A 14,924-nucleotide genomic window follows, 5' to 3' on the forward strand; every position below is an offset into this window, starting at 1 on the left:
GGCCCTTGGATCTCACTGTAGGTCTCAACCGCCCTGTTCTCCAAACCTGACCCCGTGCTAGCTCAGGCTTACCTTTTGAAGTGATGTAATGGGGGTGACCGCTGTTGTGTGCGAACAGCTACTTGGAGCCACAGGTGAGAGCTGAGTGTTCTGTGGGGACCAAAGGTGACTGAGCTGCCGGGGAATGGAGGCGACCCACCCCTTCACCAGAGGTGCTGCACCTCCCTGGACACCCCTTTGCACCCCTGTCCTTCGATATTTTGTATAAATAGTGGCTCGGATGCTGGGAGGAGGGGAGTTTGTTTTTGCAGTAAAACTTGCCAGTCACTTCAGCGCAGCAGTGAGGAGTGGGACACTCTCACCGATATCAGCTTCCAGATGGGATGTTACCCGTGGATCAAATGGCAGTGAAGTTATATGTCATCTTTCCAGTCTCACTCAGGTCCTAATAAATGAAGCTTCTGTTGGAATATCGGTGTCACTGCTCAGGTGATGAGCAGGACTTTACCGGGGGGTATTGCACAGTAGAAGCACAACATTGGGGACGTTTAAGCAACTCTTAGATATAACATGGATGATAGAACAATAGAGGGCTATGTGGGAGGGAGACTTAGATTGATCTTAGAGTAGGTTCAGAGATTAGTACAGCATCATGGGTTGAATGCCGTGTACTGTGCTGCATTGTTCTATGTTCTGTTATTCAGAGACAGAGAGAAGAATAAATGATTACGAAATTGTCTTTTTGTTCCCAGCTGGAAGTCCATCATTGATCACCTGTTGACTCATGAGAAAACAATGTTCAAGGATTTGATGAGTAAGTCCAGTTTATTGTGGTTTCAAATAGTCATTCAAACTAGCATTGAATCCAAGTGTAAGCAGTTTTGCTATTCGAATATCAAGCTACACACACAAGATGGTGGCAGAACTTGGCAGGTCGGTCAGCGTCTATGGAGAGGAATACGTAGTTGACGTTTTGAACCTAGACCCTTCATCCAGACTGCTCTGCATAATCTGGTGTGTTTATGAATACTAAGCTGTTACTTGATGAGAATATTTGAAACAGCAATTGTTAGCAACGGTAGACAATGAGCGTATAAGACACAGAAACAGAATTAGACCATTCAGCTCATTGAGTCTGCTCTGCCATTCCATCATGGCTGATTTATTAACCCTCACAACCCCATTATTCTGTCTTTTCTCCATAACCTTTGACACCCTTACTAATGAAGACCCTCTCAACCTCTGCTTTAAATATTCATTGCCACAATGACTTGAGCTCCACAAGTATTTGTGGCAATGAATTCTAATTTGTCTACCAGAGCAACAGGTACCATTTCATTGCCTCCTCACTCAACCCTGGAAGATCTGGACAGCAAAGATGCTTACATGAAGATACTCTTTATAGACTACATCTCGGCATTCAATACCATCATTACACGCCCCCCCCCCCCCAAATCTATCAAGCTCAAAACCTTGATCTTAATACATACTTGTGCATTTGAATCCTCAATTTCCTCACTTGTAGACCCCAGTCAGTTTGGACTGGCAGCAACATCTCTTCCACAATCTTTATCAGCACAAGTGCCTCATAAGGTTGTATGCTTAACTCCCTGCCCTACTTGTTTTACATTTATAACCGTTGCTAAGCACAGCTCCAACACCATATTCCAGTTTGCTGATGACACCAGTGTCATTGGCTGAATCAAAGTCGGTGATGAATCAGCGTGTAGGAAGGAAATTGAAAATCTGGCTGGTGGTGCCATCACAACAACCACTCAGTCAATGTTATCAAGAGAAAGGAGATGATTATTGACTTCAGGAGGAGCAAACCAGAGATCCATTTGCCAGCCCTCGGCAGAGGTGGAGAGGGCCAGCAACTTTAAATTTTTCAGTAGTATCCTTTCAGAGGACCTGTCCTGGGCCCAGTGGGTAAAGACAATTATGAAGAAATCACAGCAGTGTCTCTACTTTGTGAAGATTTGGCATGACATCTAAAACTTTGAGAAGCTTCTATATGTGTGAGGTGGAGAGATTATTGACTGGCTGAATCGTAGCCTGGTATGGAAACATCGACACACTCGAAAGGAAAAACCTTCAAAAAGTAGTGGATACGGCAGTCGATTACGAGTAAAGCTCTCCCCACCACTGAGCAGATCTACACAAGCATTGTTGTCGGAAAGCAGCATCTATCATCAAGGACTCCCACCTCCCAGGTCATGCTCTCTTCTTGCTCCTGCCATCAGGAAGAAGGTACGGGAACCTCCGGATTCTCACCACCAGACTCAGGAACAGTTATTACCCCTCAAGCATCAGGCCCTTGAACCAAAGGGGATAACTTCGCTCAGCTTCGCTTCACCTGTCATTGAAGTGTTCCCACAACCTATGGACTCATTTCAAGCACTCTGCGTCACATGCTGTCAATACTTATTGCTTTTTTATTTATTATTATTTTTTCTTTCTTTCTTGTATTTGCAACAGTTTGTTGTCTTTTGAATACTGGTTGATTGCCCAGGTAGGTGAGGTGTTTCCTTGATTGTATTGTAGTTATTTTCTTATTATGGACATTGAGTATGCCAGCAAGAAAGCAAATCTCAAGGTTTTAAATGTTGACATATATGTACTTTGATAATAAATTGACTTTGAATTTTGAAGTTTAAGCATGATTGTTATCGCTGAATTCCAGTTGTTCATGAAGGAAAAGCTTTTGAACATATTGTATTCATGTAAATTTATTGAAATGAATAAATAGGAATACAAGCATGTTTTCATGTTGAATGAACAAACATGATGTCCTTAAGGCAAGGACATATGGCATATGGAAGTATGCCAATGCCAGAAAGGAAGTCCCCACAAGATGAGTTGAAGAACAGGGTTGGAACTCAGTGGTGATATATTGGCCAGTTATATTTAAGTTTACCGACTGTCGATGGCGGATTCAAAGATGGTGGCGAATCTGCATAGAGGAGGGAGATTGAAAACATGGGTGAGCGGTGCCATAACAACAACCTGTTGCTCAATGTCAGCAACACCAAGGAGCTGATTGTTGACTTCAGGAGGAGGAAACCAGAGGTCTATGATCAATCCTCATCGGGGGAACAGAGGTGGAGAAGCTCAGCTGCTTTAAATTCCATGGTGTTATCATTTCGGAGGACCTGCCTTGGGCCCTGCATGTAAGTGCAATTACGAAGGAAGTCTCTGCTTCCTTAGATATTTGTGAAGATTCAGCATGACATCCAAAACTTTGACTAACTTCTAGGTGTGTGGTGGAGAGTATATTGACTGGTTGCGTCAGAGCCTGGAATGACCAATGTTCTTGAATGCAAAATCCTACAGAGTTAGTGGATACAGCCCAGTCCATCACAGGTAAAGTAGCATCCATCATCAGACCATGCTCTCTTCTCACTGCTGCCATCAGAAAGAAGGTACAGATACCTCATGACCCACACCACCAGGTTCAAGAACAAGTATTATCCCTCAACCATCAGGCTGGTGAACCAAAGGGGTGAACTTCACTCAACTTCACTCACTCTGTCACTGAACTGTCCCCACAACCTATGGACTCACTTTTAAGGACTCTTCATCCCATGTTCTCAACATTTATTTATTATTATTATTATTATTATTATTATTTTCCTTTGTATTTGCACAGTTTGTTGTCTTTTGCACATTGGTTGTTTGTCTGCTCTGTGAGTGTGGTCTTTCATTGAATCTATCTTGGTTCTTAGATTTACTGAGTAATCCCACAAGAAAATAAACCTCAGTGTTATATACTGTATAGATAGATACTATAATTTCCTTTGCGGTCAATAAAGTGTCACAGTAGCATTACAAGTGCACAGATATACAAATGTACAAATATTAGAAGAGAAGTTAGAAAGTATAAAAGATGAGTTACCTCATATATGTACTTAGATAATTACTTTGAATAATATGTTGGACAGAAGGTACAAGGATACAAGAGTTGGTATTTTCACTTAATCTGCCAGTGTGAGAATATAAAGCTGAAGAGAGATGGTGACATGTAAGAGTAGACATAAAATGACAGTGGTTGGTGTCTTTGCTGATAATAAAATAAAATAATTGGGCCCAGACATACACGCCTACAACTTGAACCACACTTTATTTTATTTGTGCACAAGGAGAACAGCATGGCTCCTATCACCCACACTGTTCTAAATTCTGAACAGAGAAATACCATTTCAAATCAGAATTAACCAGCAATTATGGACATTGAGTATTTGGTGAAGTATGAATGTTTGAATCCCTTACTTGCAAGAACAATCACCACTCACAATACAGGTGCTAAGAGTCACTAGAAACTGTAAGCTGACAACCAATGATACTTTGAAGTTAGTTAGGCAATTGGTGCATGCCTTCTCATCTCCAGACTCCTTGTGTCCAAAGGGAAGCTATGTTCTTCAGAGACTTTTAATACCCAGGCTGCCCATACTCTATCTGCAGTCTATCCCTGCCTGGATATTATGTTAACCCTTGCCTTACCACTTAACATGATGGGAAAAAAATGCTGGTGTTGGACAAGAAAACAAGTGAATTTATATTTTTCCCCCCAGCTTTAATTGCCTCTGTTCAAGGTTGTAGTGAACTATTGACTCGTTTATTTCATCCTGTCCTTCCTTCCATTTCCTTCCTCAACTCATTGTTTAAAGAGCAGCTGACCGTGGACTACATAAGCATGTGTTTACTGTTAATGCAATACATATGACTGTGACTAAGGCATAAGTAAAAGATAAAAAATAGATTAGAACATACAACATAGAAAATCTACAGCACATTACAGGCCCTTCAGCCCACAATGTTGTGCTGATCATGTAACCTACTCTAGAAGCTGCTTAGAAATTCCCTACTGCATAGCCCTCTAATTTTTCTAAGCCCCATGTACCTATCTAAAAGTCTCTTAAAAGACCCTATTGTATCTGCCTCTACCACCTTCACTGGTAGTGCATTCCACACACCCACCACTCTCTGTGTGGAAAAACTTACCTCTGACATCCCCCTTGTATCTACTTCCAAGCACCTTAAAACTGTGCTCCCTCATTTTAGCCATTTCAGCCCTGGAAAAACTCCTCTGGCTATCCACACGATCAATGCCTCTCATCATCTTATACAGCTCTATCAGGTCACCTCTCATCCACCATCACTCCACGGAGAAAAGGCCGAGTTCACTCAACCTGTTCTCATAAGGAATGCTCTCCAATCCAGGCAACAACCTTGTAAATCTCATCTGCACGCTCTCTATAGCATCCACATCCTTCCTGTAATGAGTGACCAGAACTGAACACAGTGCTCCAAGTGGGGCTTAACTAAGGTCTTGTGTAACTGTGACATTACCTCAATGGCTCTTGAACTCAGTCCCACGGTTGATGAAGGCGAGCACACCTTACGCCTTCTTAACAACACTGTCAACCTGCGCGGCAGCTGTGAGTCTCCCATTGACATGGACCCCAAGAACTTGCTGATCCTCCACACTGCCGAGAGTCTTGCCACTTATATTCTGTCTTCAAATTCGACCTACGGAAATGAACCACTTCACACTTATCCGAGTTGAACTCCATCTGCCACTTCTATTGGATTTGTGACATATACATCAAAACATATAGTGAAACGTGACATTTGCATCGAATCAAATCAGTGAGGATTGTGCTGCGGACCAAGCCCATAAGAGTCGCCGTGCTTCCCGCGCCAACATAGCATGCCCACAACTCACTAACCCCAACCTTGCGTCTTTGGAATGTGGGAGGAAACTGGAGCACGCAGGGGAAATTCCTCACAGGCATGAGGAGAATGTTAAAAGTCCTTACAGGCAGTTGTGAGGATTGAAGCCCAATTGGTGACCACTGGCATGGTAAAGCCATTACCCTAACCACTACTCTACCATGCCACTTGTGTTTCATGCCCCAGCACGTTTCTCTTTCTGGCCTGCAGAACTTGCTGTAACATGTCACATCTTGATGCTACAGGAGTGTTATCTCTTAATTGTGAGGTATAAATCTGTCATTTACACATGTTTATTCTGCTACTTCTTACTTGTTAGCCACATGTTGAGAATGTAATGGCTGCTTTTTTTATTGTATCTGCTGGTATTGTACAAAACAATAGTTGGAACTTTAGCTATTTACCATTTTGTGTCTTGCCTCTGAGCTGACAGGTGGCAAGTTTAGTCGGAGACATTAGAGAGAACATCCTTTTTGAAAATGAGTCTAATAGGTCGAATACAAAAAGAGATGAGTGTTTATAGATCTGCCAGACCAAAGTAGGGTAGAGATTAACAAGGTCATAAAGTTGCAGATCTTTGAACTGACTTTTAGTGGTGCAATTCAATGCGTCAATATTTGAACATGAAGAATGATTAGATAAATGAAGTTGTCGGCTGTTTTCTTTGTTCTTTATATACCAATGAAGGTGAATGAACATTCTACAAATTGTAAAAATTTCAGTTTAATTGCTTTTTTTAAAAAAATCTTTCTCCAGGACTAAACTCAGTGGCCCCTTTATTAATTTCATCCTGTACCTCATAAAATGGCTACTGAGTATATGTTTGCGGTCGTCTTCTGCTATAACTCATCTACTTCAAGTTTCGAAGTGATGCTCCTCTGCACACCACTGTTGTAATGCCTGGTTATTTGAGTTACTGTCACCTTCCTGCTAAGGTAAAGCTGGAGGTGCCTGGAAAGGTGTCAGAGCAATGGCCAGCCTCCATACTCACCAGTCTCCATCCCGCCCAGGTCAGGAGGAATGTGTAGTGTTTACAGAAGGACCAAACAGCTTTTACTGCAGGTTTGATCAGTACAACTTCACACTGGCGGTGGGGGAGTTGACCACCATGCTTCTATCAGATGCACCAAGCAGCACCAATTTAGAATTTCAACCGAGAGAGGTGGAGAGAGTGCTCAGGAGAACAAGCCCCAGGTAAAGCACCAGGTCCAGACAACATCAGTGAATGGAGACTGAAGCTCTGCTGTAGACAACTGTCAGCGGTTTTCTGTCATCTCTTCAAACGCTGTCTGCCTGAACGTTCCATACCAACTATCTGGAAAACCGCCATCATATTCCCAATTCCCAAGAAGAGCAATCCCACCTGCAATAATGACCACCGTCCTGCAGCTCTAACATGGCTGGTAATGAAGTCCTTTGAAAGGCTCCACCTTCCACAGCTACAGGTGATGGTGAGTGGGCTCCCTGACCCACTCCGGTTTGCTTATAAGCCGAAGAGAAGCCTGGATGATGCAGTACTGACGTTACTGCACCATACCTACACATAACTGGGGAGGCCCGGAGTATTTGTTAGGATGTTGCCTGTTGTTTCTCCAGCGCACTTAACATGGTGCAACCTCATGTCATGGGACAAAAACTCCAGCAGATGAATGTAAACCCCAACCTCATCCCCTCCTTCCTCACAGACAGGAGTGAGATATAACGGTCGTATGAGCACCAACAGGCAAGTATCAACTGGAGCACCACAGGGCTCGGTTATCTCACCAGTCTTGTTCACACACTACACGGACGACTGCTGAAGCTCACTCCCAGACATGCAGTGCATCAGGTACTCAGATGACACGGTCATCGTTGACACGACCGAATCTGATGACTGCATCAATGAGGAAATCAATAAATTTCCTGGACGGTGCATAAACAACTATCTGGACCTGAACCCCAGTAAAACTAAGGAAATGGTAGTGGGCTTTAGAAAACAACGTGCACTGTCCCAACCCTGGAAATTAAAGTGGCCAGTCGAGGAAGCATGTTGGAGAATACAAGTACTTCAGCACAACTATAGATAAGAAAATCACCTTTCAGGCCAATGGTGGGTTGGTACTCTCCAAGTGCCAACAATGGCTCTTTTTCCTTAGGAAGATGAGGAAACTTTACGTCCAGCCATCAATTCTCCAGATATTTTATAAATGCTTCATTGAATCAATATTAACCTACAACATCACGGCACGGTTCAGGGCAATGAGCATTGTCAAACTCAGCCCACTCAACAGAACTGTCAGAATCAGTAGTAAGATCATTGGCCAGGAACAAGAATCACTCAGCAGCATCCATTAAAGATGGACAATAAAGAAAGCTCAGCAAATCTGTGACATTACACAGACACTTCACACACACACACACTCACACACACACACACTCACACTCACACTCACACTCACACACTCACACACTCACACACTCTCACACACACACTCACACACACTCACACTCACACACACACACTCACACTCACACACACAGACACACACACACACTCTCACACTCTCTCACACACACACAGACACTCACACTCACACACACACACACTCACGCTTACACACACACACTCACACACACACACACTCACACTCACACTCACACACTCTCACACTCTCACACTCACACACACTCACACACACACTCACACTCACACACTCACACTCACACACACAGACACTCACACACACACACACACAGACACACTCACACACTCACACTCACACACACAGACACTCACACACACACACACTCTCACACTCTCACACTCACACACTCTCACACACACAGACACTCACACACACACAGACACACACACACACACTCACACACACTCACACTCACACTCACATACTCACACTCACACACAGACACTCACACACACACACTCTCACACACACACACACACTCTCTCTCTCACACACTCACACTCACACACACTCACACTCACACTTTCACACACACACAGACACACTCACTCACACACAGACACACTCACTCACACACACTCACACTCACACACACACAGACACACACACTCTCACACTCACACTCTCACACACTCGCACACTCACTCTCACACTCTCACACTCACACTCACACAGACACTCACTCACACACTCACACACACACACACACTCTCTCACACACACACACACACACACACACACACACACACACACACACACACACACACACTACACTCTCATGCCGTCTGGACGCCGCAGCAGGTCCCTGCCCATCAGCACCAGAAGAGCCTTATCCAGTTTTGTGCCTTCCCATTCACTTCCTCAACACCCAGTTTTGAATATATAGTATGCACAGCACCTTTGACAGTAAAAACAGTTAGTTTTATTATGTGTATTTGTATTTTAAATTACATGCATTAATTTTTAGTATTTATTATCTATTGTGAGTATTTTATGGTGTGTTTAACTATATGTAGTGTGGAACTATGTATCGTAAGTTCTGTCACATTGTCCTTACCACTGCACAAACAAAGTTCCTCATGGAAAATAGAGTGAATTGAAAGCTTGAAAGCTGTCAGCGGAACCTCTTGACCATGTCTGCGTGCTTTTATGAATTGAGCTGCTGCCACATGATTAGCTGATCAGATATTTGCATTAATGAGGAGGTGTATGCAATAAAGTGCCCTTTGTTTGTTAGTTTATTTATTGAGCTACAGCGCAGGATAGGCCCTTCAAGCAATCCCCAAATTAATCCTAGCCTAATCATGGGACAGTTTACAATGACCAATTAACCCTTCAACCAGGTTGTCTTTGGACTGTGGGAGGAAACTAGAGCACCCAGAGGAGACTGATGTGGTCACAGTGAGAATGTGAAAATTCCTCTTGAACCCTGGGCCACTCATACTGAGAAGCGTTGTGCTAACCACTACGCTACCCTGCCGCCCTTAGTTTGCATAGTTTGTTTTTTGCTGTTGCATTTTTCTAATTGATGTTTTCTCTCTTCAGGTATGCAGAGCAGCTCATTAAAGCTTTTTGCTAATTATGAGCAAAAAGCAATGTTGCTGAAGCGTCAAGCCTTTGCAATCTTCAGTGGTGAAGTCGACCAGTATCATCTGTACCTCCCACTCATCCAAGGTGACCTGCATTAATTGTTCACAAAAAATGATACCTTTGATCAGACAAAAAGAAGCGTGACCAAAACAGGTTAAAATACAACATTAAGATGACATTTTCTCGAATAGTTTTTTGAGAAGCGTCCTTGGGTTTCCTGCTTCTAACCTACGACTGTGGTTGAAAATTGTGCTTAGTAGTTAGCGCATTTTGGTCAACAGCAAAGTTCCTTATGAACGTAATAAAACACTAAGCCCAAAGCAGCTTATAACACATAAGCTCTGTAAAATGAGTAACATTAAAATTAGAATCATGTTCATTATCAATGACATACAGTCTGTATGTCACGAAATTGGTTGTTTTGAGGCAACAGTGCCATGCAAGACATTAAATTACTACAGGTTACTAAATTAAATAAATGGTGCAAAAGACAAATACTCAGCTAGTATTCATGAGGTCATGTACTATTTAGAAATCTGATGGTAGAGGAAAAGAAGAACTTCTTTTTTAAAACATTGACTCTGGGTCTTCAAGCTCCTGTACTTCCTACTTGAAGGTAGTAATGAGAAGAGGGCATGTCCTGGATGGTGAGGGTTTTTAATGATGGATGCTGCCTTCTTGAGGCACACCCTCTTGTAGATGTCCTCGATGGTGCCCATGATGGAAGTGGCTGATTCTACAACTCTCTGCAGCCTCTTGCAATCCTGTGCATTGGAGCCTCCATTTCAGACAATGATGCAACCAGTCAGAATGGTTTCCATGGTATATCTGTAGAAATTTGCAGGAGTCTTTGGTGACATACCAAATTTCCTCAAACTCCTGATGAAGTGGAGCTTCTCACATCAGTATGTTGGACCCAGGGTAGATCCTCTGAGATGTTGATGCCCAGGAACTTGAAGCTGCTCACCCTTTCCACCACTGAACTCTCAATGAGAACTGGTGTGTGTTCTCCTGACTTCCCCTTCCTGAGTGACAGGTGCCACAAATTGTTGGTTCCCGGCAATCCAGCCTGTCATTCCACCGATTGAACACTGGAGGGCGGCACTGACAGGCAAGGCCACCCTGCACTGGCCTCCAGTGTCTTCTCACCTGGACTGCAGCAGCAGGCAAGCCCGTGGCTTGAGGCCTAGTCCTTGTTGCAACCAAGGTTATGTTGCTGCCTTGTCGCCCATCTCACCATCAGACAAGGGAAACAGGCCTGCGGCAATCAATGTTCAACAAGGTGTTGCGATAGCAAGAGAAACGTCCAAGCCTATCAATTATTGTCCCTCATTCCTTCGCATCAGTTGACGTGGAGGTTTTCAAATTTGTATTGTGAACTTCAGCATGGGACTCTGACACAGGTGACTGCAGGTGCTGCAAACTGCAGCAACCAACAGACTGCTGGAGGAACTCAGCAGCATCTGTAGAGGAAAATGGACAGTCCCGATGAAGGATCTTGACCCCAAAACTTTGCCCATTTCTTCTCTGCAGATGCAGCCTCACCCACTAAGTTCTTCCAGCAGTTTGTTTTCAGCTTACATTTTATTGTACAGGTGTCCCCCGCTTTTCGAACGTTCGCTTTACGAAACCTCACTGTTAAGAAAGACCTACATTAGTTCCCTGTTTTCGCTAACAGAAGGTGTTTTCACTGTTATGAAAAAATCAGCGCGCACCCCGAGCAGCCGCTCTCCCCCGGATTCAGAACGGCATTCTCGCCGGCATTGCTTAAACACGTGCCTGTGAGCAGCCGTTAGCAAGATGAGTTCTAAGGTATTGGAAAAGCCTAAAAGAGCTCGTAAGGGTGTTACACTTAGTGTAACACTAGACATAATTAAGCATTTTGATCGTGGTGAAAGAAGTAAGGACAAAGTGAGTTTGCCTTGTGGAAGCTGACGAAGATGATGTTGAGGAGGTTTTGGCATCTCATGACCAAGAACTGATAGATGAAGAGCTGATGCAATTGGAAGAGGGAAGGATAACAATCAAAACCGAATGAGTAATGACAAAGTACGACTTTAATTTTGAAAGAGTACGTTGATTTAGGGCATATTTGCGGGATGGTTTGAGTGCTTACAAAGAACTGTGTGATAGAAAAATGTGCGAGGCTCAGCAGTCAAGCAAGCCTTCCACATCAGCCACAGCAGACGATGAACATCGGCCTTCGACATCGAGGCAGGCAGTCATAGGAGAAGATGAGCTGCCTGCCCTAATGGAAACAGACAACGATGAGATGACACCCCAGTGTCCCACCACTCCAACCCCCAGGCCGCGGACAGATACCGATTTGCGGAGAATGCAGCGGTAGCCGGGAGGCACACAGCACATCTTTAAGAAAAAAGCTGAAATAAACATGCTAATTAATTATGTGCCGGGTGGCACCTAATTAATTAGCAGGTTTATTTCGGCTTTTTTCTTAAAGATGTGCTGGGTGCCTCCCGGCTGCTGCTGTACCCCTGCATGCTTCACAGATTGGTATTGGTTTGCTGCCCAGAGGTGGGGGCTGCACTACCCCAGCCTCCGACAACTCAGTCTAACACACCATCATCAGTGTGCTCGACGCTGACTTCTTGATTCCCCTAAGTGATAATACACTGTACATACATTATTTCTACTTTATATAAGCTGTGTATTTTTATGTGTTTTTGGTATGATTTGGCAGCTTCGTAGCTTAAAGGTTACTGGAGAGTGCTTACGCCGTGGTTTTGCTGATGGCACTTGCGTGAGGTTTTCACTACGGAGAATAGTTCAGGCAATGATTGTGGAAAAGTATTTCTACTTTATATAAGCTGTGTACTTATCATATCATTCCTGCTTTTACTATATGTCACTGTTATTTTAGGTTTTATGTGTTATTTGGCATGATTTGGTAGGTTATTTTTGGGTCTGCAAACGCTCACAAATTTTTCCCATATAAACAAATGGTAATCGCTTCTTCGCTTTACGACATTCCGCTTACGAACCGTTTCATAGGAACGCTCTACCTTCGGATGGCAGGGAAAACCTGTACAGTACCGTGCAAAAGGCTTATGCCCATATATAGAATGTCTCTCTGGTGTTTCCTGCTCCCTTCCCCTTTTCCCAACCATGACTCCAATCTCAGTCCACAATAGAGACCCATATCAGAATCAGGTTTATCATCACTCACATATGTCATGAAATTTGCTTTTTTTTTGCAACAGTAGTACAGTATAATACATACAAGTACTACACTACTGTGCACAGGTCTTAGGTACCTTAGCTATATATATGTGCCTAACAGTTTTGCACAGAACTTTACTTCAGTTGCAAAACAGTTACAGATGACTCTGTGATCAGAGTCTACCAACGTCATATTGTTCATGGTAGCAAGTTGAAACACACTTGTCTGATTCTATCTCCCATTTTTAACAATTGACACTGAATGTCTAAATAGTTGAGTGCAATCCTGCTTTAGAATAGAGGGCATAAAATGGTATAACTCAGTAGTACTAGTCGTATTTGAGCAATCACTCGAGTCGAGTGTGAAGTTCTCCTCAGGCTGTCCACTGGTGAGTCCTCAGGTGGCTGGGCCTGATCCAGGATCCACATATTTTGGTGCAGTGCGGACGAGAGGAAGTGGTGGCTGGGTCTTTTCGTTGTTCTGTCTCTCCTTTCGCAGCTGCCACTGGTTCGCTGCAGCGGCGGAACGCGGTACGGGCCCTTTGGCCCACGATGTTGTGCTGACCTTTCAAACTATTCCAAGATCCATCTGACCGCAGGGGTTCTCAGCCTGGGGTCCACAAACCCCTTGGTTAATGGTAGTATTGATTGTCTACTACTACTACTACAACAACAACATGGGATAAAAAAGATCAGGAATGCCTGATCTAACACTTCCCTCCCATGCAACTCTCCATTTTCTTTCAACCATGTGCCTAAGAGTCTCTTAAATGTCCCTAATGTACGTGCCTCTATCACCTATTTATTTCATAATTAAGCACTTCCTGATGATTTGGTGATTTGCACTGAGCATAAGCAAGGTCAATATGATATATGGTTCCATGCAATGTAGCAAAGTCCATTTGGTCCATTGAGTCAGTGCTACCCATGAGCAATCCCATATGATCGATACATTTAATACACTTTCTTACAAGCTTAGGAGAGCAGATACACTGTTAAACTAATTAAAGCAGACTAGGTTAACTTAAAGCTAGGAGAGGGAGAGAAATTGTACAGGCACATGAGGCACTTGCATTTTCAAGCTCCTGTCCTGTAGGGCTTGGAGAGAAGGCTTTGTTCCCAACCTTTTTTAATGTCATGGACCCCTACCATTAATGGAGAGGTCCGTGAACCTCTGATCCCATCATAGGATGCTGTCTGGCATTGAAAGGACTTTGGGGGAATTGGCAGGAAATAACTGTTTCATATGAGGAGTGGGATTGAAAATAAATTTTGCACATATTGAGGAGATGATCTGCCTCTCAATCGTTCCTAATATTTAATACATTGTCATTTTTAGAACGTTTGACAGAAACTCTTCGTGTGGGGATGTCGTCCGTTGTAACGGCTCAGATGTTTTTGGCCTTCAGAGTGCTGCTGACAAGAATATCTCCTCAGCATCTGACTTCACTGTGGCCCATCATGGTAACTGAGCTGGTAAGAGCAACGCCTGGCAGTTTTGCAAGATTCAACAATAGACTTGGAAGACAGTGACTCATATTTGTGGTTGTATAATCAAGCTGTTCAGTGCTAGAGAGACTGGCTGTTTCTTGCCTCTCTGTCTCGTGTGGTTAGCATTGAGAGAGGAAGTGAGATTTCAAAATAATTTTGAATAGAACTCCAACCTGATAGAATAATGCTAGGCGCAAAGTCCAAGTAATGCATTATATAAGTACGTATATGTTACCGTAGACACCTTGAAATTCAACTTGTTTATTTGTTTGTTTGTTTATTGAGATACAGCGTGGAGCAGGCCCTTCTGGTCCTTTGAGCCGTGCTGTGCAGCAACAGCCATTCAACCTTAGCCTAATCACTGGACAATTTGCAATGACCAATTAACCAAATAGTACATCTTTGGACTGTGGGAGGACACCCGAGCATCTAGAGGAATCTCCATGTAGACATGGGGAGAATGTG

The 14,924-nt window shown here is 43.5% G+C and overlaps 1 protein-coding gene across 3 annotated transcripts in view; it reads left to right on the top strand.

The window, feature by feature from the left end:
• The window catches only part of dop1b (DOP1 leucine zipper like protein B), a 199,853-nt gene that overhangs the window by 168,209 nt on the left and 16,720 nt on the right, over window positions 1-14,924 (top strand). For all 3 annotated transcript variants that reach the window (XM_063050333.1, XM_063050335.1, XM_063050334.1), the window contains exons 31-33: window positions 753-814; window positions 9,744-9,872; window positions 14,308-14,444. In XM_063050333.1, coding sequence (XP_062906403.1) covers window positions 753-814; window positions 9,744-9,872; window positions 14,308-14,444 — 328 coding nt within the window. The remainder of the gene's footprint in view (window positions 1-752; window positions 815-9,743; window positions 9,873-14,307; window positions 14,445-14,924) is intronic.

The sequence above is a fragment of the Mobula hypostoma genome, chromosome 6, assembly GCF_963921235.1.
Source record: "Mobula hypostoma chromosome 6, sMobHyp1.1, whole genome shotgun sequence".
Taxonomy (NCBI): Eukaryota; Metazoa; Chordata; class Chondrichthyes; order Myliobatiformes; family Myliobatidae; genus Mobula; species Mobula hypostoma.